Consider the following 26,419-nt stretch of genomic DNA (forward strand, 5'->3'; position numbering starts at 1 on the left):
CGAAATCGGACAGAATTTAAAACCATGCTTGGAACAACCCCACTACTGTATTTATGATTACTCTTTTACACTAGAGGGTGCTGTCCCAAGAATGCAAGTCTTACCATATAGTAGGGCTTACATCCAAAATTGCAATTGCATAACCATGGAAGGAAAGGTGATGTAGGCTAAATAAGCCAATACCAGGCCTGCAACAGCAAAACAATCACCCCAGCTGAACTTCCATAATGCAACTTTTACACCGAAAAGGCACGAGCAGATGATGATCTAAGTACATAGACCAAGGAGGAGCAGAAAATAAGCACGGAAGCAGAGAGGAATATAGGTAAATGAATGAATTTAAACATTTGCATTCAAGGTGTAATTTTACAAGGATTATTAAGTGCTGATTACATTAAAAACTGAACTGGTAAAAGCATCTGCAATGGTGCTACCCTTTGCTGCTTACTGCCATGGTACCCCTTGTCATTCCCTGAGGAAACCTAACCCAATTTTGCCGAGTCTGGCAAATGTGCGGTGGTTTCAACAGCGACGTCCTTCAATGCACAATTTTTAAGGCAGTGAAATGTACAATGACTAATAATGAGCAGATAAATCCAGCGAATGTTGCCGGAGTACTAATACGATGAAACTCGAGTTGAGTCTATAGAACATCACCAATATATCAGGAGTTCGAAAATCTTCCCATCTGAATTTATACTGCTCCATGAATTCACATAATCATTTCAATCTACAAACAAGGGAACAAAACGTGAATCAAGCAAAAAAGTTTGAACAATTGAACAATCAACAAAAACATACTATGCATCCAATGCTTCCAGAAAAGTTTATTGTCTCATCAAGTTAAAATAGTGCATGTTCACAATTGAGTTCAGAACACTCATTATTTCCAACTAATATAACAGATTGGCTATATCCAAGGGCAATGGAAACTTTCAATTTCATGCCAGTCAAGCAATAATGCACATTGTACAACTCCATAGGGAAACTTGGCCCCTACACTTTCAAAATGGATCCAAGCATGAAGCTGAAAACAAAAAAGCAATGGCAGCTGGGTGAACACCATGATAGAATGCACTGCACCACCACAACTGACTTAAAAATTATGTTTTCACCATTCTCACCAACTGAATAGTGGGACGATCCCTCAGCCATAAGAGATGCAATGGTCCTCTTAAGTCTAAACAGGACATCACCTTTTAGAACTGAATGGAAGAACAATACAACCTAAACATTATACGTATCAAGAATTATACCTTTTAGAACTGAACGGAAGAACAATACAGCCTAAATATTATGCCTATCAAGAATTATTCTTAGAACGGTATCATTAAACAAAAACTGAAAAATCAATAAATGAAGATCTTGAAAGGAACATTGGCATAGAAGACAAGAGCTATTACACACAGGCCAGAGCTCGCCCAATACAAAACAACAATTTTGATGAACCTGAAGCCATCCACTACCTTGTTTGCCACCAGAAAATCTGACAATAAGAAGCACTTACCCCAGCACCAAGGACAGCACTGCACCAATTATTAGAGTTCATCAACCGACAAGGATTTAACCTCCTTTTCAATGTTGATGAAATGAAATTTAGGGAGGCACCTTCCACCAATAGCCTACCATCCAAGTTCCTCACCAGATTTCTAGTACACAACATTAACCCCTCCAATAGTTCTCGACCTTGATTCTGTATAATCGATCTAGATGTGTTCTATGCAATCAAACTGAGGAATCGCTGGATCATCTCTTCCTTCACTGCCCATTCTCATATCAGTTATGGATGGATATAATAAGGACTTTCCGTGTGGCATGGGTGTTCCCTAAAAGGCTAAAACAGACGATATACTTCATTGGACGGGTGGAATGTTCGGGGATTCCGGGAGGGAGATGTGGAAACTAAGGTTGAGATTATCAGCTGGGTCAAGGAGAAGCGGGGAATCAATTACGGCATTAGCGACATGATATGGATGCAATACTCAGGGCCAGCAGGTGTCTGTGACGCAAACGAAACAGAAGTCAGAGCATTATTATTTGGAATCAAATGGTATGCCTCAAATTATCATCATACCCTAATCATTGAAGACGATTCATCCAACACAATTGTGTGGGCTGAGAGCAAAGCAAAAGGACCATGGAGACTTCAGAACTATATTGCTGAAATCAAAGATACTGTTCGTTCGCTTGGCCCTACGATTGAACACCGTAAGCGATCGGCTAATGAAATGGTGAACAATCTTGCAAAGGCTGCTGTTCTTTTGGAGTCAATGTCAGTCACTTGTTCGACTGAAGGCGAAGGGATTGGTACCGCCCTTGGTTAGATCAATTTTTTCTTTTTAATTTCTTGTTAAGATGTAGCCTTTGGGCTGGGTGTTACACCACGTGGGGACATCTTGTCCCCTGTCTTTGTAACTTTTCCTTTTGGTAATAAACGTCATCTTTCAAAAAAAAAAAAAAAAAAAAAAAACTAACCAAAAAAGGCTATGTTGCTTCTGAACACCCATTCAACTCTGGATGGACATTGGTTACTTTTCAAATCCCGTCAAAAGTTAGAATAAGGAGGAGATAATCACCTTCTGATTTCCATCCTATTAGCGTGGTAGAGTTTGTGTACAAAGTGCTGGTTAAGGTCCTGACCGATCGGGTGAAGAAAGTCAAACAAATTCGTTTCACAAAGAGAGAGTCTTCACTTTTCTTTCTTCTTTTTTATTTGAATGGTAAGAGAGTGCCTTCACTTAGGGCAGAAAGATCCTCAGCAAAACATTGAACGCTGAGATTGGATTATTACAACTGTAATCAGATGAAAGGAGTTGTGTGCAAAATTGATATGGAGAAATCATACAACAGAAGAATACGGATGTTTGGACTATCTGATGAGCTGGATGGGCTTTGGCATAAGGTGGCGGTCATGGATGTTCACATGTGTTTCATCTGCCAGTTTGCCATATGATTTCTTCATATCTTCTTGTGATCTCCGTAAGGAGATTTGTTGTCTCCATTTCTTTTCACCCCGATGGATGTACCTTTAAAAAGTATTTTGAGAAAGTTGGGAGATGCGGACTGATCAAGGGCTTTAGACTAGGATGGGGTGGAGATTACCCACATTTAGTATACACATGATGCGCTAGTCTTTGGTAACATGGACGAAATAAAAATCAAGAATTTGAAAGTCATCATCCCATGTTATGAGATGTTGGCATGTTAGGGAACCAATTTTAGTAAATCAGTTATGATGGGAACTCATCTCATTAACGAAAGGGCTCCCGTTTTGTTAGGTGAAAGTGGGGTAGTTCCCCATCAGATGTCTGGGTCTACCCCTATATGGTGGGAGGCCTAAAAGAGAGCTTTGGGCTTCAAGTATTGAAAAAGTGGATAGTAGTCCTTCGCGGAAGATGAACCTTCTCTCTTTGGGAGGCAAGGCCACTGTGATAAATCTTGCCCCTACCTAACCTCCCCATAAGCATGCTACATGTCCTTGTTCAAATGCCCAATTTGGGTCCTCAAGCGCATTGACCACCTTCTGTGAAATTTCTTTGAGGCTGATTCGATGGATAGTTGGAGATTACATCTCGTTAGAAGGAGCTCTCGCGACCAAAGATGTGTAGGGCCTAGGCATTAGAAACGTCAAAGCTATGAATAAAACATTATTGGGCAAATGTTTGAGGTGATTCAGGGAGGAGGGAGGATAGATCTCCTCTCTGGAGGTGGTGTGATTGAGAAGTATGGGGCTAGCTTTGGTGGTTGGAATTTTTTAGATGGTTACAGGAATTTGGGTGTTATGGTTTGCAGAGACATTATGAATGCTATGGCTTGGAGAGACATTCTGAAAATTAAGTTCCATTTTATCAGAGGAACTTGATACAGGGTTTGCAAAAAGAGACAAGAGTCCAGTTCTATTCAGATGCCTGGTATGGTGAAGTGCCCTTGAAAGACATGTTCCAAGATTAGTTTATAGCACTGAAGAAGTGGGAGATCATAGTCAAAGAGTCCTTCGACCGAATCAACGGCAGGGTGCCTTGGAATCCATCTGGATGATTACAAGGACCTTGACAATTTGGCCGTGGAAGGCGCTCAATCAATGATGGGGGGGCGTGGCGGCTAGTTATCCGTGGAGAATTGTCGATGCCATCAAAGAGGTATTGGATTGTATCGAGCGTTGGCCCGTGACTTTTCAGTATGTTTGCCACTCTGCCATGAGTAAGGCCGATCGGCTTGCATGCATCGGGGCGAATAGACTTAGATTGGAATTCTGAGGAACTGAACCACAATGGTTCAAAGCCCTCCTTTTCCTTCAAATTAGTGACATTCCCCGGTGTGGCCGGCGCTGACTGCATGGGTACAGAACCTTCTTCCTCGGAATAGACACTTTTACCCATTTCTACCGACGATCAAACAAAAACGAAAAGAAAGATGAAACATAAAGAATGGGTATTGGTTGGTATCTACCATTAGTTGGGCTCGCTACTTAATTAGAAAAGGGGGATATCACTCACCTTACATAAAAAAGGCTCCGATCAGTATTCCAGCTTAAGGAGGAAACCAGCTGCAAAATGGATGAATCTAGCACAGGCTCCAATTTGGCCAAAAGGCACGAGAATTTAGGAAATGATGTTCTTGTTCTCCTGAAAGCAAATAGAATAAGATCAGTACCTGGGCGTCTAGACTCATCCCACCAAATCTAGTAATCGATGGTTACAAATCTGATTTGCAAATGAGGTCTCACCTATTTATAGGATCCCTACTTTACACCATTATGGAGGCTCGTGCCACTTGGCAATCATCCAACACTCCAGGACCAACCTAGAAACTTCTAGAATCACTATAATTCTCTCTACTCTTGTCCCAAGAAAGAATCATCTAGAGTACTCTAGAAACTCCTACAATTATCTATAATTTCAGCTCTCTTAAGATTCTACTACACAAGTCAAGGCTTCACTCTTCCAAGCTTGTCTTAAGCATCCTCGGTGCCTGTAAAAAGAAATCAAGTGAGGCCAATTGTCAACTTGTGACAAGAGGCATACAATATCAACTTCATGCTTGGACTCAAAGCTATAAAACTTGCTTGATTGAGTACAAATGAGAGCTTCACCTCTTTATAAGGCAATGGCCTAAGCAATATGTAGCCATGCTTATTACAAGTGCCATACAACCAATGAGTCTTTAGAAAAAAACTCTCTCCAAAAGTATCTTCTACCTCCTCTAGCGAAACTCTCTAGAAATATCTAACCTTCATAGGCAGTCACTAGAATATTTACATGCCCCACCTTCTACAGTCTTCTACACTCTTCTATAAGGCTCTAGAATTCCCTACATAAATCTAGAAATGTCTAAAACATTATAGAATTCACTAGAGATGTCTAGAACATTCTAAAATTCTCTATATAATTCCAAAGATATCTAGAAGCTTCTAGAATCTTCTACATGATTCTTAAGATCTTTATAAGGTTCTAGAATCTTCTACAAAACTCTAGACTACTGGAAGGTTCTCCACTTCCCCAAGCTTGTCTTAAGCTTCCCATAGGTCTAAAGCAGGATATGTAGTGAGCCAAATTGTCACCCCGTGAGAATCGAGGTGAGTCTAAGAGAGCCTCTACAGTCATAGTGACATCATACGGTGAAGTGGAAGAACTTACGAAACAGCGAGACAAGCTGGAACCTAAGGAGACACTATGACAGTTCAAGGACACAATCGAGACACACAACAAGCGCGTCACCAAATTAGATGGGGGAGGATTGTCACGGGGTAACAATTTGGCTCACTACATATCCTGTTATAATTCAAGACAAGCCTGGAGGAGTGGATAACCTTCTAGAAGTCAAGAATTTTGTAAAAGCTCCTTGAAATATTCTAAAACCATGTAGAGATCTCCAGAATCATGTAGGAAATTCTAGAAGCTTCTAGACATCTTTGGAATCATATAGAAAATTCTGGAATGTTATACATATATCTAGTGATTTCTACAATGTTCTAGACATCGCTAGATTTATGTAGGTAATTCTAGAACCTTCTAGAAGAGTGAAGACTCTAGAAGGTGGGGCGTGTAAATACTCTAGATACTTCCTAAGAGAATTCGACATTTCTACTATATGGGGTGAAAGATACTTTTAGAGAGATTTTTCTAGAGACTCATTGGTTGTATGACACTTGTTATAAGCATGACCCCGCATTACTTAGATCACTACCTATAAAGAGATGAAGCCATCATTTGTACTCAATCAAGCAAGTTGCATAACTTTGACAGCAATACAAAGTGTCTTCTTCCCTTGAGTGTGTTTTGTGTCTACATCCTTCTCTTCTCTAGCTCACTAGTCTTGACAGTATTGCTAGCTAAGAATGCTGACTTAGTCACTCTAAGGGATGACGAGTGCCTAAAGTGTTGCACGGGTGGGCTTGGAAAGATCAAGTATGTGACAATTTGCACCCCTAACCATGCATCCCAAAGCTTTGCAGTCCTTCCACCTTTTGGTGGCTTTAACAATCGAATTTTTATTCTAGAGCTTTGCTTTACACAGTGTCCAAATTTGCACAACTTCCATCATCATTCACTTCAGAAGGCCTTCGAACTCAATTTCAATGCCAATAACTGAGGAACAAGCACTTTCGAGTGTGTTTCATGATTGGGAGTTCTTACCTTTTGTAGAGCCAACAAAAGAAAAAAGGCACAGTCGTGAAAACAGAATCTCTTAGGCATGAAGTTATGTCTCTCCTCAGACTTTGTAGCTTGTAGATTGAAAGAGAAGCTACAAAGTCTGAGGAGAGACCGCCAGCACCTAAAGGACCCTTATTCCCCATTTCTTACTATAAAATTTAAGCTTCTCAGAAGGGGAAATCTACTAGTCACAAATGTTAATTCCATCATATAGAAGTTGCCCAGAAGATAGATTCCCAAAGCATAGTACAACCTAGTAACACAGTGTCGTAGAGATTAGTCCCATAAAGGATGAGCCATTGCACTACAAAGAGTCCCACAACAGAAAATCAAGCACAGTTGCTCTCTAGACCACAAGGAATAAAGAGATGATCGGCAAGGAAGACTCAATTGCTAATGCATGCCTTGGGAAAAATATTCTCTTGACATGCAAGTCAGATGAATGTCATATAGCTATTGGGGTGGAAGCAGGGTAACAGATGGTAACAGATCAATTTCAGGAGACACAAACCTCCACATAAGAAAGACACTTGCGGAAAGAACAATAAAAAACTGTGAAAAGACATCATAAGTCCATATGATATGGGTGTCTCACCTATATTCATTTTTCCCAACACAACCTTCCAAGCTATGCCTATCAGTAGTAAACGGGTCGTCACTAAAATAAAAGGATAAAACAAAACCAGCAGTCCTGCACATTTCTCATGATCATTCATTTTTCCCTGCACAACCCTTCCAAGCTATGCCTATCAGTAGTAAATAAATGGGGTCCTCGTTAAAATAAAAGGATAAAACAAAACCAGCAGTCCTGCAAAATTCTCACGATCATTCATTTTTTTTCAAATTTTGAATGGTCAGGAAAGTCATAGAACCCTACAAAGAGGTCATAGCCACTCAACAATCTCTCCAAAATCTGACATCCAATTTTCTAATTTGAAATAAGATCAGATAAGACAAAGGAAGCAATGATCCTGTTAGAGAATGAGAAGAAGAGAAAAAGAAGAAGTGAAGCCCACTTCACTTTACTTTGATATATATAGAAAGAGAACATACAAATGACCACTATGACCTTGGGCTATGTACACTATGTAATATATCTTCTAATACCTTCTAACACTCCCCCTCAAGCTAGAATGTATATATTGTACATTCCAAGCTTGTTACATATGTCACTCAATTTGTATAGCTTAAGGGCTTTGTGAATACATCAGCTAACTGATCAGCTAATCTCGTGAAAGAAACATGAATCTCGCCTCTTTGTATCCTCTGGCGAATGAAGTGGCAATCAACCTCTATATGCTTGTTCTCTCATGAAAGACCGGATTGGTAGCTATATGAATAGAAGCTTTATTGTCACAATAAAGCTGAGCTAGAGCAGATGAAGAGAAACCAATCTCTGAAAGTAGAGAACGTAACCAAATAAGCTCTCCACTGGTATGAGACATAGCACGATACTCTGATTCGGCACTCGACTTGGAGACTATGTCCTGCTTCTTACTTTTTCACGACACTAGATTGCCGCCAACAAAGGTGCAATATCCAGTGGTGGATCTTCTATCTACTGGAGATCCTGCCCAGTCCGCATCATAGAAGCCTTCTACTCTGGTATGACCATGCTTCTTGAATAGGAGGCATTTCCCTGGCGCTCCTTTCAAGTAGCGAAGAATCTGAATCACTGCTACCCAGTGAGAAGTACAGGGTGAGTTCATATGTTGGTTGACTGCACCAACAGCAAAAGATATATCTGGACGAGTGACTATAAGATATATGAGCTTACCCACCAGCCTCATGTATCTGCCAGGGTCATCTAATAAATCTCCTTCTTCTGGAAGGAGTTTCCCATTTGGGTCAATGGGAGCAGACGCAGGTTTCACTCCAAGGTGACCTGTCTCCTCAAGAAGATCTAGAACATATTTCCTCTGTGAGAGGGAGAGACCTCTAGTAGAATATGCAACCTCAATGCCAAGAAAGTATCTGAGACGACCCAAATCTTTGGTTGAAAACTCTTTCTGCAAGAAGGTTTTCAGCCTGTGTATCCCCTCTGAATCACTGCCTGTAATGATGATGTCGTCGACATATACTATCAATAGCACACAACCAGCAGTAGAATGAGAACTGAAGACGGAGTAATCAACTGCACATTGTTTCATGCCATATCGCATGATAGCATCACTGAATCGTCCAAACCAGGCTCTAGGGGACTGTTTGAGGCCATATATAGACCTCCGCAACTGACATACTGAGGAAGACATCTCCCCCTGAGCAACATACCTAGGAGGTTGCTCCATATACACCTCCTCAGTAAGCTCATCATGTAAGAAGGCATTCTTAACATCTAATTGATGCAGAGGCCAGTCATGTGTAACGGCAAGAGAGAGAAGTACGCGAACCGACGGAATCTTAGCGATCGGCGATAAAGTCTCTAAATAATCAACACCAAAGGTCTGAGTATATCATTTGGCCACCAACCGCGCCTTAAGGCGCTCAATAGTACTGTCAGGTAAGTGTTTGACGGCATAAACCCAGCGGCAACCAACTGGACGAGCCCCAGGAAGAAGATGAACTAACCCCCATGTCTGATTGGCCTGGAGGGCCTGCATCTCAAGATCCATGGCCGCACGCCATCCCGGATGATCAAGAGCGGCTAGGAAAGACTGTGGCAAAGAAACAGAGGACAAAGAGGGGAAAAAACTCTGAAACATAGGGGTGAGAGAATCGTATGAAACAACAGAGGAAATAGGATGAGCAATATTGTGAGAACAAGTACGAGAAGCAATGGGAGAATCTGAAGTAGAACTAGGGGAAATGGGTACCTGAGATGTGGAAGGTGGGATCTCCGGCTGCAACGGCGCGGGCGGAGGAGGATGAGCTGTAGATCTCGGCCGATGAGGATGAGATGTAGATCTCGGCCGACGAGGATGAGCTATAGATCGCGGCCGACGCTCAGGATGGAGCACATAACAGGTCTCCTCACGGTGGCCCTCGTGTCGGCAATGTGTACAATATGGACAAGAACGGCCACGGCCTCGGCCAAACGTCCCACCACCACGGGTAGACCGATCTCCTGCGGCATATGCCGCTGTAGCAGGACCATAAAAAACAACAGGAGTAAAAGAGGTTGCACCGAGACACTGTCGAGGGAAGGCATAGTACCAGAACCATAAATCTGCTGGCGAAAAGACAAATTCGGGGCCCAAGGTCTCAAGAAACTGAACAACTCGGAGCTGATCCCGCTGCCGTGCAGCTTCGGCCAAGTCTATCGTCAAGGGCATGAAAACATCGAGCTGCTGACAGTGAGAGACGAACTGGCCATAATATGTAGAAAGAGGGGTGTCGCCACGCCGAAGATACCTCCACTCAGAATAGGTGGCACAAATAAGGGAGAGGTTACCCACGCCGGAAAACATAACTGCAGTATGATCCCAAATCATCTTTGCAGTCGGAAGCTGCATCATAGTCCCTAAAATATGTGGGATCATACTCTGCCAGAGTAAACTACGGATACAAGCATCATCTGTCTCCCACTGCTCAGAGGTGGGATCCGAAGCCACAGGAGGGTCACGACGTATGGTGTAGACCTTCCTTTTGGCAATGAGATAAACCTCCACCGCCACTTTCCAATTCATGTAATTAGAACCATCAAGTTTGATTGTGGTCATCGGGAGGAAGGAGGCATCACCCGATGAAGAGGAGAGGGATTGTCCGAGAGAGGGATTTTCTATAGTAGGGGGTCCATAGAAGGAGCGAAGGTGAAATAGACAAAACACACGACGGCAAGGCAAGAGAGAATGGAAAGGAGAATGCCTCTAGGGCGTAAAGAGACCACTATGTGTGGCAAGATAATGTGACGTGAATCCTACGAGTGAGAGGAGAAAACGAAGACATAATATGGCCTCTAGGGCATAAATGGAGAAGATGAAAGGTCGGAGTCGCAAACAAAGAAGAAAAGAAAAGGGAAAGAAATTTAGACCATATGGAGAAAGAGGGTTAGAAACTTAGGAAGGGGGGTTAAGGGTTTAAGGGTGTATGAGGGATAAGAAGGAAGGGTGAGAAAGAGAGAGAGAGAGAGAGAGAGAGAGAGAGAGAGAGAGAGAGAGAGAGAGAGAGGGAGGAGGTGGGGGGAGGGAGGAGGTGGGGGGAGGGGCGAGGGAGGAAGATGGGCGAGGGAGGTGGGGTGGGGAGAGAATGGAGAAAAGAAAGAGAAGAAGGAGAAGGGGGGCTTCTCCAATGGTCCCTAGGGCACAAAAACCCCCTAGGGCTTTGATACCATGTTAACTAACCAACTTCTCCAAAAGCTTAAGCTGTTGGAGAAAGGCGTTATTTATCTTTTATACTTTAACACATAGAAACCAAGAATGCAAAAACAAAAGATAGAAGCAATAATATTATAAAGTAAGTTCATGCCAAGATTGCCATAAATGAATCAATAAAAGAAAGCGTACATCATCCGCTGGTATCCTCGATTGAAACATCGATCTCCTCATCATTCCCCTGCCTAATTTTCGCAATCTCCACTTGTGCCCGCTCCAGAATCTGCCTCTTCTGAAGCTCCAAATCCCTATGGAAATCCACCCTCATCTTTTCCAATTCCAACATCTGCTCCCTCTTACTATTCTCAATCTTCTCATAAATCTCCCCAAACTTCTGAATCGAATCCGCGAGCAATCTAACCGACGACCCCCCATCATCATCCTTCGAAAGTCTCTTCCTCTTAGGTGGTAGATCATCATCTGACCCATCCTCTCCATCCTCCGAAATTTCAGAATTATCAGGACTATCCCTCAACTCATCCATTCCATTCGACAAATTAAGATAAACCCTAGGGTTCATAAACACATACTCCCCCGAATCCAACCCACACGAAAGCCCAGTTTGCCGAGGAGGCGATGATGATGATGATGATGATGATCCCATCAACATATCCATCTTCCTAAAATAAACCCATTTACTATTAGAATTCCCACTTTCCAACATCTTCAACTTCTCTGCCTTATATTTCTTCTTCAATGTATCCAATCGATTGCGACACTGAGTCTCAGTCCTTAGAGTTTTCGACGCCTGTGAGACCTTCTTAGCAACTTCGATCCATTCCTCTGATCGAAGACTCTTTCTACCGAGTTGAAGGAATCGTTCCCCCCAGGCGTCGAGGAGGGCGAAAGTCCCCTGCTCCGACCAATCGGCCGGGGAATTCCGGCCACCAAATGAAGGTTTTGGAGCAGGAGTAGTGGTTGCAATAGTCTGTGGTATTGATGCCTTAACACGAGGAGCGAATTCAAACCCTAAAGCGAATTTATCTAATCTCTGCTTCTTACCTCGAGGTCCAGGCTGAATTCTCCAATAATCGTCCCCATCCTCATCTTCCTCTTCTTCTTCTTCATCAACGACTCGCTCTATACCATTTTCTTCTTCTTCTTCTTCTTCTTCTTCTTCTTCTTCTTCTTCTTCTTCTTCCTCGTCTAGTTCTTGTTCTTGTTCTTCCTCTTCTTCTTCTTCTTCTTCGTATTCTTCTTCTTCATCTTCATAGTCGAAATTATTGCTGATTGGAGGGGCAAAAGAGGGATTTCGGACGGGGAGTTTTGGACGGTGAGAAGAAGGGAAGGTATGATGAAAATTTAGAGGGTTAGGGTTAGAGGGATACCTAGCATCGTCTTCATTGTCTTCCATTTCTCTGCAGGAGAATCTGGAGGAAGAAAGAAATCCGGAATTTGAAACCCTAGCTCTCGTTTCTGAGAACCCTAATTTTGATGTGTGACATTTGATCGTTTTTTGCCGGGATGATATTATAAAACCCCCCGCCCCCCTGCAGTTCGCATTCGCCCCCTATTATAAACGTGAGCACGGAGCAGTGTGCAACTTTAACGCTTTTTTGACGTCAAACGTTAAAAAGGGGGCGAATGCATACTTCAAGGGGGATAAAAATATCATCGTCTTATTTTTAATCGGCAACGTTTACCTTACTTTTTTGGGAAAACCGGCAGATAGAAAGAATTAAGTCAAATAACGCGGTTACTAAGTTACTATATAAACATGGTTTTAAATTTCGACCGACCCCGAAATTTCGGATTTCGGTGGAGATCGACACCGAGATGGACCAAAACCGAAACGGTCATTTGTTTCGGCCGAAATTTCAGAATTTCGGTTGAAATTTCGGTTTTTCCTAAATTTGACCCAAAAAAACTGTTTTTATATTAATTTAATATTGAAAAAATTGTTAGAAAAATGCAAAGTTTTGGTTAAATTGTCAAGTAAGGGTACGTTCTTTTTATTTGTGAAATAGGGGCTGTCAGTGCTTTTAGAAATTCCAAAGGACAAGAATACCCTCCCTTCTCTTTTCCCTTCACCTTTTTAGCTCGCTTCCCTATGCATTTTCACCTACCCTATCACCTTTTTAGCTCTCTTCCCTAATGGTTCCGTGGTAGAAAATGTGGTTCCATAGTGGTTTTGGGGTATAAAATGTGGTTCTCTAGGGGTTCCGGGGTATAAAATGTGGTTCCTAGTGGTTCCGGGGTATAAAATGTGGTTCCCTAGTGGTTCCGGGAAATAAAATGTGATTCCCTAGGGGTTCGGGGGTGTAAAATGTGATTCCCTAGTGGTTCGGGGGTGTAAAATGTGATTCCCTAGTAGTTCGAGGGTGTAAAATGTGATTCCCTAGTGGTTCCGGGGTGTAAATGGGGTTCCCTAGAGGTTCCAAGGTGTAAATGGTGGTTCCATAGTGGTTCTAGGGTATAAAATGTGGTTCCCTAGTGGTTCCGAGGTATAAAATGTGGTTCCCTAGTATAAAATGTGGTTTCGGGGTAGAAATTGTGGTTCTCTAGTGGTTCCGAGGTATAAAATGTGGTTCCCTAGTTGTTCTGTGGTAGAAAATGTGGTTCCGTAGTGGTTTCATGGTATAAAATGTGGTTCCGTAGTGGTTCTCGGGTATAAAATGTGGTTCCCTAGTGGTTCCGGGGAATAAAATGTGGTTCCCTAGTGGTTCCGAGGTATAAAATGTGATTCCCTGGTGGTTCCGGGGGGTAAATGGGGTTCCCTAGTGGTTCCGATGTATAAATGGTGCTTCCATAGTGGTTCCAGGGTATAAAATGTGGTTCCCTAGTGGTTTCGAGGTATAAAATGTGGTTCCCTAGTATAAAATGTGGTTCCCAAGTGGTTCCAGGGTAGAAATTGTGGTTCCCTAGTGGTTCCAAGGTATAAAATGTGGTTCCCTAGTGGTTCTGTGGTAGTTCCGTAGTGGTTCCGGGGTATAAAATGTGGTTCCGTAGTGGTTCTGAGGTATAAAATGTGGTTCCGTAGTGGTTTCGGAGTATAAAATGTGGTTCCCTAGCGGTTCCGGGGAATAAAATGTGGTTCCCTAGTGGTTCCGAGGTATAAAATGTGATTCCCTGGTGGTTCTGGGGTGTAAATGGGGCTCCCTAGTGGTTCCGAGGTATAAATGGTGCTTCCATAGTGGTTCCAGGGTATAAAATGTGGTTCCCTAATGGTTCCGAGATAAAATGTGGTTCCCTAGTGGTTCCCTAGTATAAAAAGTGGTTCCCAAGTGGTTTCGGGGTAGAAATTGTGGTTCCCTAGTGGTTCCGAGGTTTAAAATGGGGTTCCCTAGTGGTTCTGTGGTAGAAAATGTGGTTTCGTAGTAGTTCCGGGGTATAAAATGTAGTTCTGTAGTGATTCCGGGGTAGAAAATCTTATTCCCTAGTGGTTTCGAGGTATAAAATGTGGTTATGTAGTGGTTTCGGGGTAGAAAATCTAGTTCCCTAGTGGTTTTGAAGTATAAAATGTGGTTCTGTAGTGGTTCTGGGGTATAAAATCTGGTTCCGTACTGGCTCCGAGGTATAAAATGTGGTTCCCTAGTGGTTCCGGGGTATAAAATGTGGTTCCCTAGCTGTTTCGAGGTATAAAATGTGGTTCACTAGTGGTTGCTATGTATAAAATGTGGTTCCCTGGTGGTTCCGGGGTATAAAATGTGGTTCCCTAATGGTTCCGGGGTATAAAATGTTGTTCCCTAGTGGTTCCCTATAGTTCCGAGGTATAAAATGTGGTTCCCTAGTGGTTCCGGGGTATAAAATGTGGTTCCCTAGTGGTTCCAAGGTATAAAATGTGGTTCCGTAGTGGTTCTGGGGTAGAAAATGTGGTTCCCTAGTAGTTTCGGGGTATAAAATGTGGTTCCCTAGTGGTTCCGGGGTATAAAATGTGGTTCCCTAGTGGTTCCGGAGTAGAAAATATGGTTCCCTAGTGGTTTCGGGGTATAAAATGTGGTTCTCTAGTGGTTCCGAGGTATAAAATGTGGTTCCGTAGTGGTTCCGGGGTATAAAATGTGGTTCCGTAGTAGTTCTGGGGTAGAAAATGTGATTCCCTAGTGTTTTCGGCGTATAAAATGTGGTTCCGTAATGATTTCGGGGTATAAAATGTGGTTCCCTATTGGTTCTGAGGTATAAAATTTGGTTCCCTAGTGGTTCCGGGGTAGAAAATGTGGTTCCCACGCCGGACCCGTACGGGCCGGGTTGACCCGCGTGTCACCCGGATTTTTGCCGTATTTTTTAAGATGTTTTTGGAAAATGATATCCGCACTACCGTATTTTGATGAGGACATTCCTCACTTTATTAAAAGTACGGTATGGTCCGCACCATAGGATGATCCAAACCGTTCATTAGATGGGCCACAGCCTAAATAGGTTGTGCCCCAAAAAGCATTTCCGTAGGTTTATCCTAACCCTCTGATCAGAATGTTAGAGGGTTAGTCCTAATCCTCTATAGATCGGAGGGTTAGGATCAACCTATGGAAATGATTTTTGGGACACAACCAATTTAGGCTGTGGCCCATCTAATTGACGCTTTGGATCATCCTATGGGGGGCCATACCGTACTTTTAATTAAATGAGGAGTGCCCTCATCAAAACACAGTAGTGTGGATAACATTTCCCTTTTTTTTTATGGGAATTTGCTAGCCACCTTTGCCGAAGCAACTTCTCGACTTGTGGCCCATCCTTTGATGCAAAGATTGGCAAAAGTAATATGGGTGCAAAGGTGGCTAGCAAAAGCATAATTGCAAAAAATAGTAATCATTACTTGCAAAAAATAGAAATCATTACGGATTTTGTGGCTGAAGTGCTAAGTTTTAAATGAAAAATTACAAAAAAATGGAAGCAAAGTATTAAAATTACAAAAAAAATACCAAAAGGATGCACTTACATATGACAATTACCGAACTATAAAGTTTGACTGTCTTCCATCGGAAGTCCGAACAAACCTTCGAACTTCCGAATGTAACCAATATTTTGGTTATGTATACTGGCTTCCATTCGGAAGTCCGAAGCTTTGTTCGGACTTTCGACGGAAGCCAGTAGAATAGGGAGAATTCCAAAGATTTTTATTTTCAAATTGAGTAAAAATTCGAAGGATAATAGGGATATACATTGTGATCTTAGTGTCATGCAGGCAACTATAAATTGAAGCTTGATTTTGATGTTTTAGAATAAAAAAATGCAAAGAAATTGGATTACCAAACCCTGTTGTAAATGGCAACCTTCATGATTACCAAACCTTGTTCCCGACTCGGAAGTCCGACTCTCTCTCTCTCTCCCTCACGATTACCAAACTCTGTTGTAAATGGCAACCTTCAAAACCTTTCCATGAAGTTTTCCACGTTAGAAAAGTCTTGAGGAAGAAGAAAGTGGTAGGTGAGAAGGTAATAAGTGCATAGGGATAGAGAGGGTATTCTTGTCCTTTGGGATTTCTAAAAGCACTGACAGCCCCTATTTCACAAATAAAAAGAACGTACCCTTACTTGACAATTTAACCAAAACTTTGCATTTTTCTAACAATTTTTCCTTTAATATTTTACCGAAATTTAATATTAAATAAATATTTGTTTCGGGTTATGTACCAGATTTTCACCGAAATTTTGAAATTTCGGTCAAAATTTCAAAATTCCATGGTCCGAAACCGGTACCGAAACCGAAATTTTAAACCTTGGTTACTAACTTACTATCTGTCACTCAGGAAGGTCTCACATGTGTTTTTATAATTACACTAACTCATCTTGACTTTTATTACTCAAAGACATGTCAAAGTTTACTTATCAAAAAAAAAAGTTTATTAGAGTTCCCAAAAGCACTCACCAGCCGGTTAAAAAGGAAGAGACAAGATGAATTTCTGCAATTATTAAAATACGGTAGTGCTAATATCAGTAGGCAAAAACAAAGAGAAAAGAGACGTGAAATAATCTCCCCACTTTCTTTTCGGGCCACCCAAATTTAGTGTATTTATAGCTACTTTTTTATATTAGAAGGAGGTGGCCCCTGGAAGAAAAGGAGGTAAATATATCATTTCCCAATTGGAAAATGCTTTATTAGGATGCAATCTCGTCCGAATGCTGAGTGAATATGACCACCTCAAACAAAGATGGCTCAAAGATTAGTATTTGTAGGCTTGAAAGTGAACCTAATCGATGATATAAAATATTGGTAGTTGGGCATTAGGGCCTGAAGGTACATCGGTGTATTATCCTCTTAGGCCCCTGTTTGTTTTAGATTATGACAACCGATTGTGGAGTCCCCAACCGATTATTGGACTGAAAATTGCACTAAATTTGAGTCCAATAATCGGTTGGGGACTCCACAATCGGTTGTCATAATCTAAAACAAACAGACCCTTACAAGATAGTCGGAGATAGCGAGTGAACATTTTCTATTTTTGAAAGGTAACTTTTTATGTAAAAACATTATCATCTATAGCAAAGTCAAGGAAAAGACTAAGTTCGGTGAAGTGCTTCATGTAGTAGATATTCAAAAGAATTTAATGTCTAGTTCAGTGCTTAAAGAAATTATTCAAAACTGTGTTTGAAACAGACAAGTTTGTTATTTCAAATAAAGTCTTTTTTTTATGAAAATGGGTTACTCTTCAAATTATTTCTTGGGATTTGCTGGGGACTCCCCATTGCAGAAGTCATTTTGCGGACCGGCTGTTGCATCATGAGAGAGCAGCCACATAGGCTCACTTTTCAACCGATTTTGTCTTATCCAATTACATCGCTCTCTCATGCAACAGCCTGTCCGTGAAATGCCTTCTGTTATGGTCTCTAGCAAATCCCTTATTTCTTTGATAGGTTAATGGTTTCATGTTATCATGATGGCTGATTATCTTCAAGGTGGGCTTTTCAACGAGAGTTTAGAGGTGTTTGGAAACATGCAGTTTGCAAACGTGGAACCTGAAGAGGTTGCTTTTTGTGACAGTTCTTTCAGGTTGCAAATTAGGTAAGATCCATCCACTGCTTGTGAAAAGTGGAATGGAAATGGGTGGCTTTCTAGGGATTAGACATGTATATGAAACGAGGAATTGATTGCTCTCTCATTCCTAGAAGCACCAATGGGTTGGCTGATTGTCTTGTCAAATAATGAGCTTCTAGTTGATCCTTCTTTATGGGGCAATCTTTACTCCCGAAGTGCACTTGTAATCTGTTATCAGAAAAAGGATATGGTTCAGCCCCGATCCACAGGCTCTCGATCTTTTATCTACAGGGAGCTCTGGCCTCTCCCCTTGCCTCTTTTTTGAATAAAATTGTCATCTTTAACGGAAAAATATGATATGCAAACGATAGGATAGTGCCTATGAAGGTTTGGATCGACCTTCTTATCGAGATGTTGTTAGGAATGCCACGGAGACTTGGGTGGAGCAAGATTATTTTTTGATGCGGATTAGCATACCGCCACCAAAGACGCTCGCCCTGATCATTGTGCTATCATCCTGTAGTCATGTTGGAGCCATTGTGGTCATGTTTGAGCCATTGATCACGACAAATGAGTTCATGTTGATATCGAAAAGCATGACATAGAAGCGGACAGTGTTGGGCACTGCCCTGATAGACATGTAAGCCTAGTGTGGATGTGTTGAGAGAGCGAGCTTTTAAAGTACTTTTGAGTATACCTGAGAAGAACTTATTGACATGGACTGCTATGATTACAGCCTATTCCATGAAAGGGAATGCAAAACATGCCATTGATCTCTACTGAGATACGGATAGAGTAGGCATACAACCTGATGGAATCACTTTCATTGCTCTCTTGTCTGTGTCTAGTCAAGGTGGATTGGTGAAACAGGGCCAGAAATATGTTCATCAAAGGAGCAATTCCTACAAAATTAGCCCCACAGTTCAGCACTATGGGTTTATTGTTGACCTCCTTGCTAGGGTTTGGGAGTTTAAAGATGCAATGAAATTCATTGAAGACAAAGGTGGGATGCATTCTGATAGAAGATAATGGAGTTGTCCATGAGTTCACAGCTGGAGACTACTCACAATCTCATTCAACAGAGATCTATTCCACGCAGGATAACATGAGAACAAGATTGAGCTATGCTGGTCATGCAACAAAATTGTTTCTTTGCGCAGATGAAGAGGAACAAGAAACATCTTACCATAGCGAGAAGTTAGCTGTTGCTTTCGGGCTTATCGGCAACACCAGAATTATTCGGGTTGTGAACAATATTTGTGTGTGTTGATCGTCATTCAGAGATGAGAATTCTTGAACAGCGAACAACCATGAGAATTCTTGAACAGCGAACAACCAGAGCCTATTACTCACTACATCAAACAATTTCAATTAATGAAAGATAGAAATCCATTGGAAAATAAAGAACATGCATGTCCTATGAAATGGTTCTTACTCTCTGCTACAATGGTTTAACTGAATAACTAAATAAAATAGATAGAACTTTTTCTTCGTCTCAAGTCGATAGATCTTCTCAATTGGAAGATCTCCTATGAAGCTCATATCAAAGGCATATGATAGACAGATTGTCATCAGGGGCAACCACAGGTTCCACCATTTCCAGGGTGGGTTATGTTCTCGTAGAGATTATTGGTGACCCTAGAATTTCATGTCCTTCTAAGTGAGTTAGCGAAGACGCTTAGTATAATAGAATAGATAAGAGAGGGTCAGTGTGTAGCCTTCATTCTTCACAGACGAGGGCATTCTCATGATGATATGAAGCACAATGCTTGAACCATGATGAACAAAAGCAATCATAGTGACCCCGTTACATCTGCTAGTGATATTGCACTGTTTCGATTGTTTTCACGGGATTGTGGACATGGGAGTAAAAGACATCATGTCTCTCAAACCATGCCATTGCTGTACCTTGAATTATTACAAACTAAAAAAATTATAGATCATTAAAGAACATAATGAAGATATATCCAAAAGTAGCTCATATTCAATTATGAATTTATAGAGTTCAGAGGCTTATGCATTATCCCTGCCCAAAATAAAAAAAACAGAAAATCGAAAAGTGGGGCGCCAGAACAGTGGCTACAACCCTTTCTAATCAAAATTATATGACAGAAGTCCACTCTTATCCATACTCCAACTGTGGGGAAAAAAAGACTGGAATCCATGACCCACCCAATATCATGAAGCTGAAACATAATCAGTAAACAAAAGGATATACAAAACGACCATCTATGGCTGCAACCAATTCACATAAACAGCTCTTCATAAACAGATGGTCAAACCGTTTACCACAGCAGTTTCATTGATCATGGGTTTGGAGTCAGGAGGCATCCTACGCTGCCTAGTTTACTCGGCAACAGCCATACCTATTAAGAAGATATCCTCACAACAGGTTGACTTTGGAGATTGAGAAAAATTAGTAGTGGGGTTCTCCATTTCCTCATCGACTAAAATTTCCTGTGATCGGCAACTGGAACTGCAAAATGCTTTCTCACCTCTGCAAAAGATCAAAGAAATCAGAAACTTGTAGCTATCCCAATCTAGACCTAGAATGATTGAACCCACAAGTAAAAGTTGCTAAAAAACTTGAAATCAATCTGATACTTGACATTGATGGCTGTATGAAACGCTGGACACTAATCAAGCAACTTTATAGGAAAATAAGTCATCAAAAATACATCTTGTGCGGATAAAATTGGAGCTGACTGAGTATAACGAACAAACAAGAGTTGAAAGAGTTCCTCTTAGATGGGTTGCTCCATAACTCCACCTCCTAATTCTTTGAAGCACAATTTATGGAGACTTGTTAGGTAATCTGAGCTCCGCCAATATTGGGGGCATTTAGAACTGTGAGGGGAGAGCTGTTGAAGAGTTTATATGATCTTTGCTATCTAAGACTAATGAGGACCTCAAGCTCTCCCCACCATACATTACATACATTGAAGAGCTCGAAAGGAAGCATTGGGTGGAAGAGGATTCTTCTAATGCTATGACTTACGCTATAAATCATAGCCCCGGCCTCTAGAGATTCACCCATGTAACTGAAAAAACCCATGTTAGACATCCTCCCAAGTTAATGAAATCCTTGATTTATGTAAAAGAGTTCCATGTTTCTTTTTAGCATGTTCTGAGAGATGCCAATGCGCTGGCCAACTCCTCGCCAAAGAGGGAGTTTTTATACTGACATTGTCTCTCTTGTCATTGCTTATAGGTTTCTTCTAAAAACAATCTTCAGGGATTAAAAAAATACAGGCAACTGGAAAATTTATATACATGGCATTGAAGATCGAACAGAAAATGCAGAAATCAGTGGAAAGAGAAAACATTTAATGGTCACTAATACGTCAAAAGAGCAGAGAAAACAACCAATTGGGGATCTTCAAACCAACCTGTAAATATAGATGTCTTTCCCCTCTTCCAATTTCTTCTTGCAAGAATAACAGAAGCTCAAGAACTCATCCGAAGGATAAGACATGCAATCGCCTGAGAGCTTCATTGGTGGAGGTGATCCAATCCCCCATTCTTCCTTCTTATTACAATCATCCAACTCAATTGAATGACTCTCCAAAATGCAATCACCAAAAATGTGAGTTGTTTTAGGATTTGGACCATGAGAAATGACACAAGTATAATCCTCCGAAAGCTCAATCTCACTAGCAGAGATAGAACCCAAAAATCCATGGACAGAGCCAATGGATATAGGGACTGAATTAGATTTCAAACCAGAAAATTTTTCAAAATTTGGGTCTCCAACAAATTGAAAAGAACCCACTTGGGTATTTTCCGAATCCGAACAAAAATTATCGGAATTCAACTTAGGGTTAGAGTTTGTTAAACTAGTCAAGGGTGACGGCAATCCACCACAATCTGACAAAAAAGATTGGATTTTTCCAATCCCCTCAAGCTTTAGGGTTAGATTAGATCCTAATCCAGGGCAATTTGGTTGGGGAAAGGGAGAAGTGATCTGATTTGGGGGCAAAATCGCGCAATTTTTGGGAAATGTTTTGGAACATTCAGAAGAATCTAGAGAATTCTGCTGAGAATTTTGGGAATTAGGGATGTTGATCCTCAACTGAGATCCAAAAAGTATACTCCTACTCTCTGAAAACCCTAAAATTTTAGGTTTGGATTCATCATTGAGAGAATCAACAATGCCAAGTCCTACTCTATTGCAATCCCAACTCTTATGAGGCCCATTGGGTCTGGAAAAACCCTTACAATCTAGTGGGGATGTAGGGCTGTTAGCTGAATCAGAATCCAATAAAGTTTTGGAACTAAACCCTATAGGGACACTGAAAAATGGCCTGGTTCTGTTTTTCTGAACAGAAAAAGAATCAGATGAAACATGAGCATCTGAAATAGAATCAGACATGAGATGACTCTTGTTTTGATCCTTATGATTTGATCTGCTTCTCTTCCTCAGCATTATCTCAAACCCAACAAAACCCAGAAAAATTCCTGCACAAAAAAAGATTACATAAATACATTTTGAGAATTTTCATAAAAAACACAAGGTCCCTTTAGAAGAATGAAGAACCCACCTGTTTAGGTTTCTTCCTCTGGGATGAAGAGGAAGGAGAGAACTAAATGTAGTAAAATATGTAGACAAGGAAGGTATGAAACTTCCTCAGTACTCTATTTCTCTTTTAACTCTTCTTCTTTTTTTATCTTTTTTACCCCTATTTTTGCCTTTGCATGCATCAAAATCAGAGAAGCAGTCAGGCTTCTGAAATACTCCTCTTCTCATTCATGATTTCGCAGAATACGTATTAATATACGGTATTTCACCTGGAAATATATAGGTGTCATCATTTTCAATTTTTTTTCAAATGAAAATGTATTTTTCCATTACTTTTCTCAACGACAGTCAGCAGTAAAAGACAAAACTCACTGCTGCGGTGGGAAAAAAAAAAAAAAACTGGAGTATTTAACCATGGTTAATCACAAAGTGAAATGATTAATTCACCCCTTTTTCTTTCCTGGGCCACTCTGTTGTAGGGTAAAAGGGAAGTCACAAATACACTACAGGGGGCTGGCCAAAAGAAGTCTTATAATTTTTTGTTGAGTTAGGGAGGGAGGGTTCTCCAAAATTACTAAAGGGTATCTCCTGACTAAAATAACCTCAGATTTGCTTAATCCATTATTTGATAATACTTCAGAAACAATGGCTCTCCTCACTTAAACACCTTTAAGTTGGCTATTGAGGGAATGATAACAGCCTCTAAAAGCTAATTGGAGAAGTGCAAATTAAAAAAAGGAGTGCAATTAATAAAAAGAGGGATTGTGGATATCAATTTACTATCTAAACTAACTACAAACGTGAGAGAATGATAAAGCCCTCCAGAAGTGATTATTGAAACTTCAAAAATTAAACACAATTTTGAGTTTAATAATCAGATCTAGACTCAAAATCCAAAAAGAATGGGGCCTAAGCATCGAGATCTTCTCTAATTATCACAATTAGCTTATGAACCTGAAGATTCATTTTTATCCTTAATACCACCTAGTAAATATCATACAATGGATAAGGATTGTAATGAACAGGGATTATTTTTTATTGCTGGATGGTTGTCCTCTAAAAATCTATTCCATCATAGAAGGTATCCATTATCTGTGCGAAAATATCGTGAATAAGAGTTATTTCAAGATAAGCGTTTATCCATCACTTGTTGGGAAAATAGGGCGCTGATATCCTCCCACCCACCCCCCACCTGACGGCTGCCTAACGTTTTCCCACCATTTGACCGGTCTCTCTCTCTCTCTCTCCCCACACACACAACAGGAACAGTTGGTTGGCCCAACAGAAATCGTCGGTGGAATGGTGGGCCCATCTTTGAACAACGTAGGCCCCGCCCATACCACACCATAGGATAATCCAAACCGTCCATTTGATGGGCCATAAATGTAAATAGTTTGCGTCCCAAAGTATTATTTCCATAGGCTGATCCTAGCCCTCCGATCTAAATAGAAACTACATCTTATGCAAACCTGTATAGATTGTAGGGTTGTGATCATCCTACGGAAATGATTTTTGGGGCACGACCTATTTACATTGTGGCCCATCAAATAGACGGCTCGGATCATCCTATGGTCTGGACGGTACACTTCATTTTTAAAAATATGGGTGGGGCCTAAATTGGTGCGAACCACACCATAGGATGATCCAAACCATGGACGGCTTGGATCATCCTATGTTGTGGATGGTACGCTTCAATTTGAAAAATATCGGTGGGGCCTACGATTGGGCCTTAATGTTAGTGTACGACCAACTCCATAGGATTATCCAAACCATGGACGGCTTGGGTCATCCTATGTTGTGGACGGGCCTTAATGTTACTGTACGACCACAAGATTATCCAAACCATTCATTTGATGGGCCAACCCTTTTGGGGGCACAACCCATTTACGTTATGGCCCATCAAATGGACGGCTCGGATCATCCTATGGTCTAGACGGTACACTTCATTTTCAAAAATATGAGTGGGGCTTAAATTGGGCATTAATGTTACTGTACGAACCACACCATAGGATGATCCAAACCATGGACAGCTTGGATCATCCTATGTTGTGGACGGTATACTTCAATTTGAAAAAATATCGGTAGGGCCTACGATTGGGCCTTAATGTTACTGTATGACCAACTCCATAGGATTATCCAAACCACGGATGGCTTGGATCGTCCTATGTTGTGGATGGGCCTTAATGTTACTTTACGACCAACTCCATAGAATGATCTAAACCATTCATTTGATAGGCCACAATGTAAATAGGTTGTGCCCCAAAAATCATTTCCATAGGATGATCACAACCCTACAATCTATAGAGGTTGCATAAGACGTAGTTTCTATTTAGATCGGATGGCTAGGATCAGCCTATGGAAATGATATTTTGGGACGCAACCTATTTACGTTTATGGCCCATCAAATGGACGGTTTGAATTATCCTATGGTGTGGTATGGGAGGGGCCTACGCTGTTCAAAGATGGGCCCACCATTCTACCAACGGTTTCTGTTGGGCCCACCAACTGTTCCTGTTGTGGGTGTGTGTGTGGAGAGAGAGAGAGAGAGAGAGAGAGAGAGAGAGAGAGAGGTCAAATGGTGGGAAAGTGACATATACATTAAATCCTAACGTTTAACGTTAGCCAGCCGTCGGGAGGGGGGGGGGGGGGGGGAGGAAATAGCCTACAGGAGGGAATATCAGCGCCCGGAGAATGTCGGGGGGGGGGAGGAAATAGCCTACAGGGGGGAATATTAGCGCCCGGAGAATAAGATCTATTCTATAATAACATGTCATATACACAAAAAGATGAGGAATTGTATTTATACCTAGTTTTGAGGAATTGACACTACCATGTTTTAATAATAATCGCACAAACTCATCTTTGTCTTCTCGGTTTTAATTGGCTTCCCAGAGCTTTTTGGGAATTGTAATAACCTTCGATAGTTTGTTTAAACAATAAAAGACAAGATGAGCTAGTGCAATTATCAAAACAGGGTAGAGCCAATATCATTAGCATATAAATAATATGAGATATATCTTATATAAGACAACCTATCTAGAAATCTATGGCAATTCTGGACAGTGTCATAGCTGCAACCGAGCAACACCAAATATTTTTATGATGATTTTTTCTTACAAAATGATACAGTAATAGCAAATTTGAAGCAGTTACCAATCATCCATCACATTCTTTTCATAGGCCCACGCGTTTACGTTGTAGACAAAAATGGGAGGGGGGCAATTGCCACAACAATCCTTTTCACCCTAAAATATGGAATTGGATATCTTTAGTAATCAGGACCATGGTTTTAAATTTCGGAATTTCTGTCCGGAATTTCGAACAGGAATACCAAATTTCGGTCAAAATTTCGGTTTTCCGAATGTCCGAAACGGTAACCGAAACCAAAATTTTAAACCATGATCAGGACAACTAAAGTTATTCGAATCCCCATTTTAGGATATCTAATTAGCGACCTAAGCTCTCTCTATGTATTTTATGTTGTTTTTATCTCACGATAGGGATAGGAATCATGTCTATTATGTTCTTGGGTCATAAGATTATTGAATTTTTTTATTACCTTGTTTCTCCCGCATATAAATGTATTACACTATGTCTTCCAAAACAATGGTTGTTCAAAAGGGAAGGGTTTGTAAAGGGCTTTCTTTGAATTATGCTTATCTGAATATGTTTTTTGTTTGTTTGTTTATGCATGCCTTTACAGAGCAAGTCATTATTTTCCCATAAAACGCTAAGCAATGTGGTGACCCTTATTACTTTCATATCCTTATCGTACTCACAGATAGGTCCCACAAACAAAATCACTCAATTGGTAGGTTGTACAGGCTTAAATGCATCTATAAATTGACCATTCTCTCAACCAATTTTTCAGAAATAATATACATTCGTAACATCATGCACACAGAACAAGAGAATCTTTATAGAGTTTTTAATTAGATGACGTCCCCATTGGGTAATCAGGGCGTCATCTGATCCATGCACACAGCCGTTGGATCAAATATCAAGGACGGCACCTATGTTGTTCCACT

At 41.0% G+C, this 26,419-nt stretch overlaps 3 protein-coding genes across 4 annotated transcripts; all 3 read right to left on the minus strand.

The window, feature by feature from the left end:
* Positions 1–322: 322 nt before the first annotated feature.
* Positions 323–12,429, minus strand: LOC143858629 (trihelix transcription factor ENAP2-like). 2 transcript variants are annotated; one of them, XM_077369322.1, is made up of 2 exons: positions 11,096–12,427; positions 323–730 (listed from the first exon to the last, which is right to left on the minus strand). In XM_077369322.1, the coding sequence occupies exon 1, from the start codon at positions 12,315–12,317 to the stop codon at positions 11,097–11,099; it is 1,221 nt and encodes a 406-aa protein (XP_077225437.1). In that variant the 5' UTR covers positions 12,318–12,427; the 3' UTR covers positions 323–730; position 11,096. The 2 variants fall into 2 exon arrangements, with proteins under 2 accessions (XP_077225437.1, XP_077225438.1); XM_077369323.1 differs by lacking the exon at positions 323–730 and adding an exon at positions 1,861–1,999 and having other exon boundaries at positions 11,096–12,429.
* LOC143858627 (uncharacterized) lies at positions 9,107–10,724 on the minus strand. The gene is made up of 2 exons (XM_077369320.1): positions 9,467–10,724; positions 9,107–9,307 (listed from the first exon to the last, which is right to left on the minus strand). The coding sequence occupies exons 1-2, from the start codon at positions 10,310–10,312 to the stop codon at positions 9,107–9,109; spliced, it is 1,047 nt and encodes a 348-aa protein (XP_077225435.1). The 5' UTR covers positions 10,313–10,724.
* Positions 12,430–19,836: 7,407 nt separating the features above from the next.
* LOC143858557 (FCS-Like Zinc finger 8-like) lies at positions 19,837–22,609 on the minus strand. The gene is made up of 3 exons (XM_077369217.1): positions 22,414–22,609; positions 21,262–22,330; positions 19,837–20,369 (listed from the first exon to the last, which is right to left on the minus strand). The coding sequence occupies exons 2-3, from the start codon at positions 22,296–22,298 to the stop codon at positions 20,219–20,221; spliced, it is 1,188 nt and encodes a 395-aa protein (XP_077225332.1). The 5' UTR covers positions 22,299–22,330; positions 22,414–22,609; the 3' UTR covers positions 19,837–20,218.
* Positions 22,610–26,419: the final 3,810 nt, after the last annotated feature.

The sequence above is a fragment of the Tasmannia lanceolata genome, unplaced genomic scaffold, assembly GCF_043159265.1.
Source record: "Tasmannia lanceolata isolate RefF3 unplaced genomic scaffold, GAP_Taslan_0.1 ptg000026l, whole genome shotgun sequence".
Lineage (NCBI taxonomy): Eukaryota > Viridiplantae > Streptophyta > Magnoliopsida > Canellales > Winteraceae > Tasmannia > Tasmannia lanceolata.

Bases quoted from the DNA above. Each gene is read 5' to 3' on its own strand.
- LOC143858557 (XM_077369217.1), bottom strand. From the start codon at position 22,298: ATGCTGAGGAAGAGAAGCAGATCAAATCATAAGGATCAAAACAAGAGT. The intron at 20,370-21,261 runs GTTGGTTTGAAG...GATCTTTTGCAG, and splicing joins AAAGACATCTATATTTACAG to AGGTGAGAAAGCATTTTGCA.
- LOC143858627 (XM_077369320.1), bottom strand. From the start codon at position 10,312: ATGACCACAATCAAACTTGATGGTTCTAATTACATGAATTGGAAAGTG. The intron at 9,308-9,466 runs GTACCCATTTCC...TCTTTGCCACAG, and splicing joins TCCCACCTTCCACATCTCAG to TCTTTCCTAGCCGCTCTTGA.
- LOC143858629 (XM_077369322.1), bottom strand. From the start codon at position 12,317: ATGGAAGACAATGAAGACGATGCTAGGTATCCCTCTAACCCTAACCCT.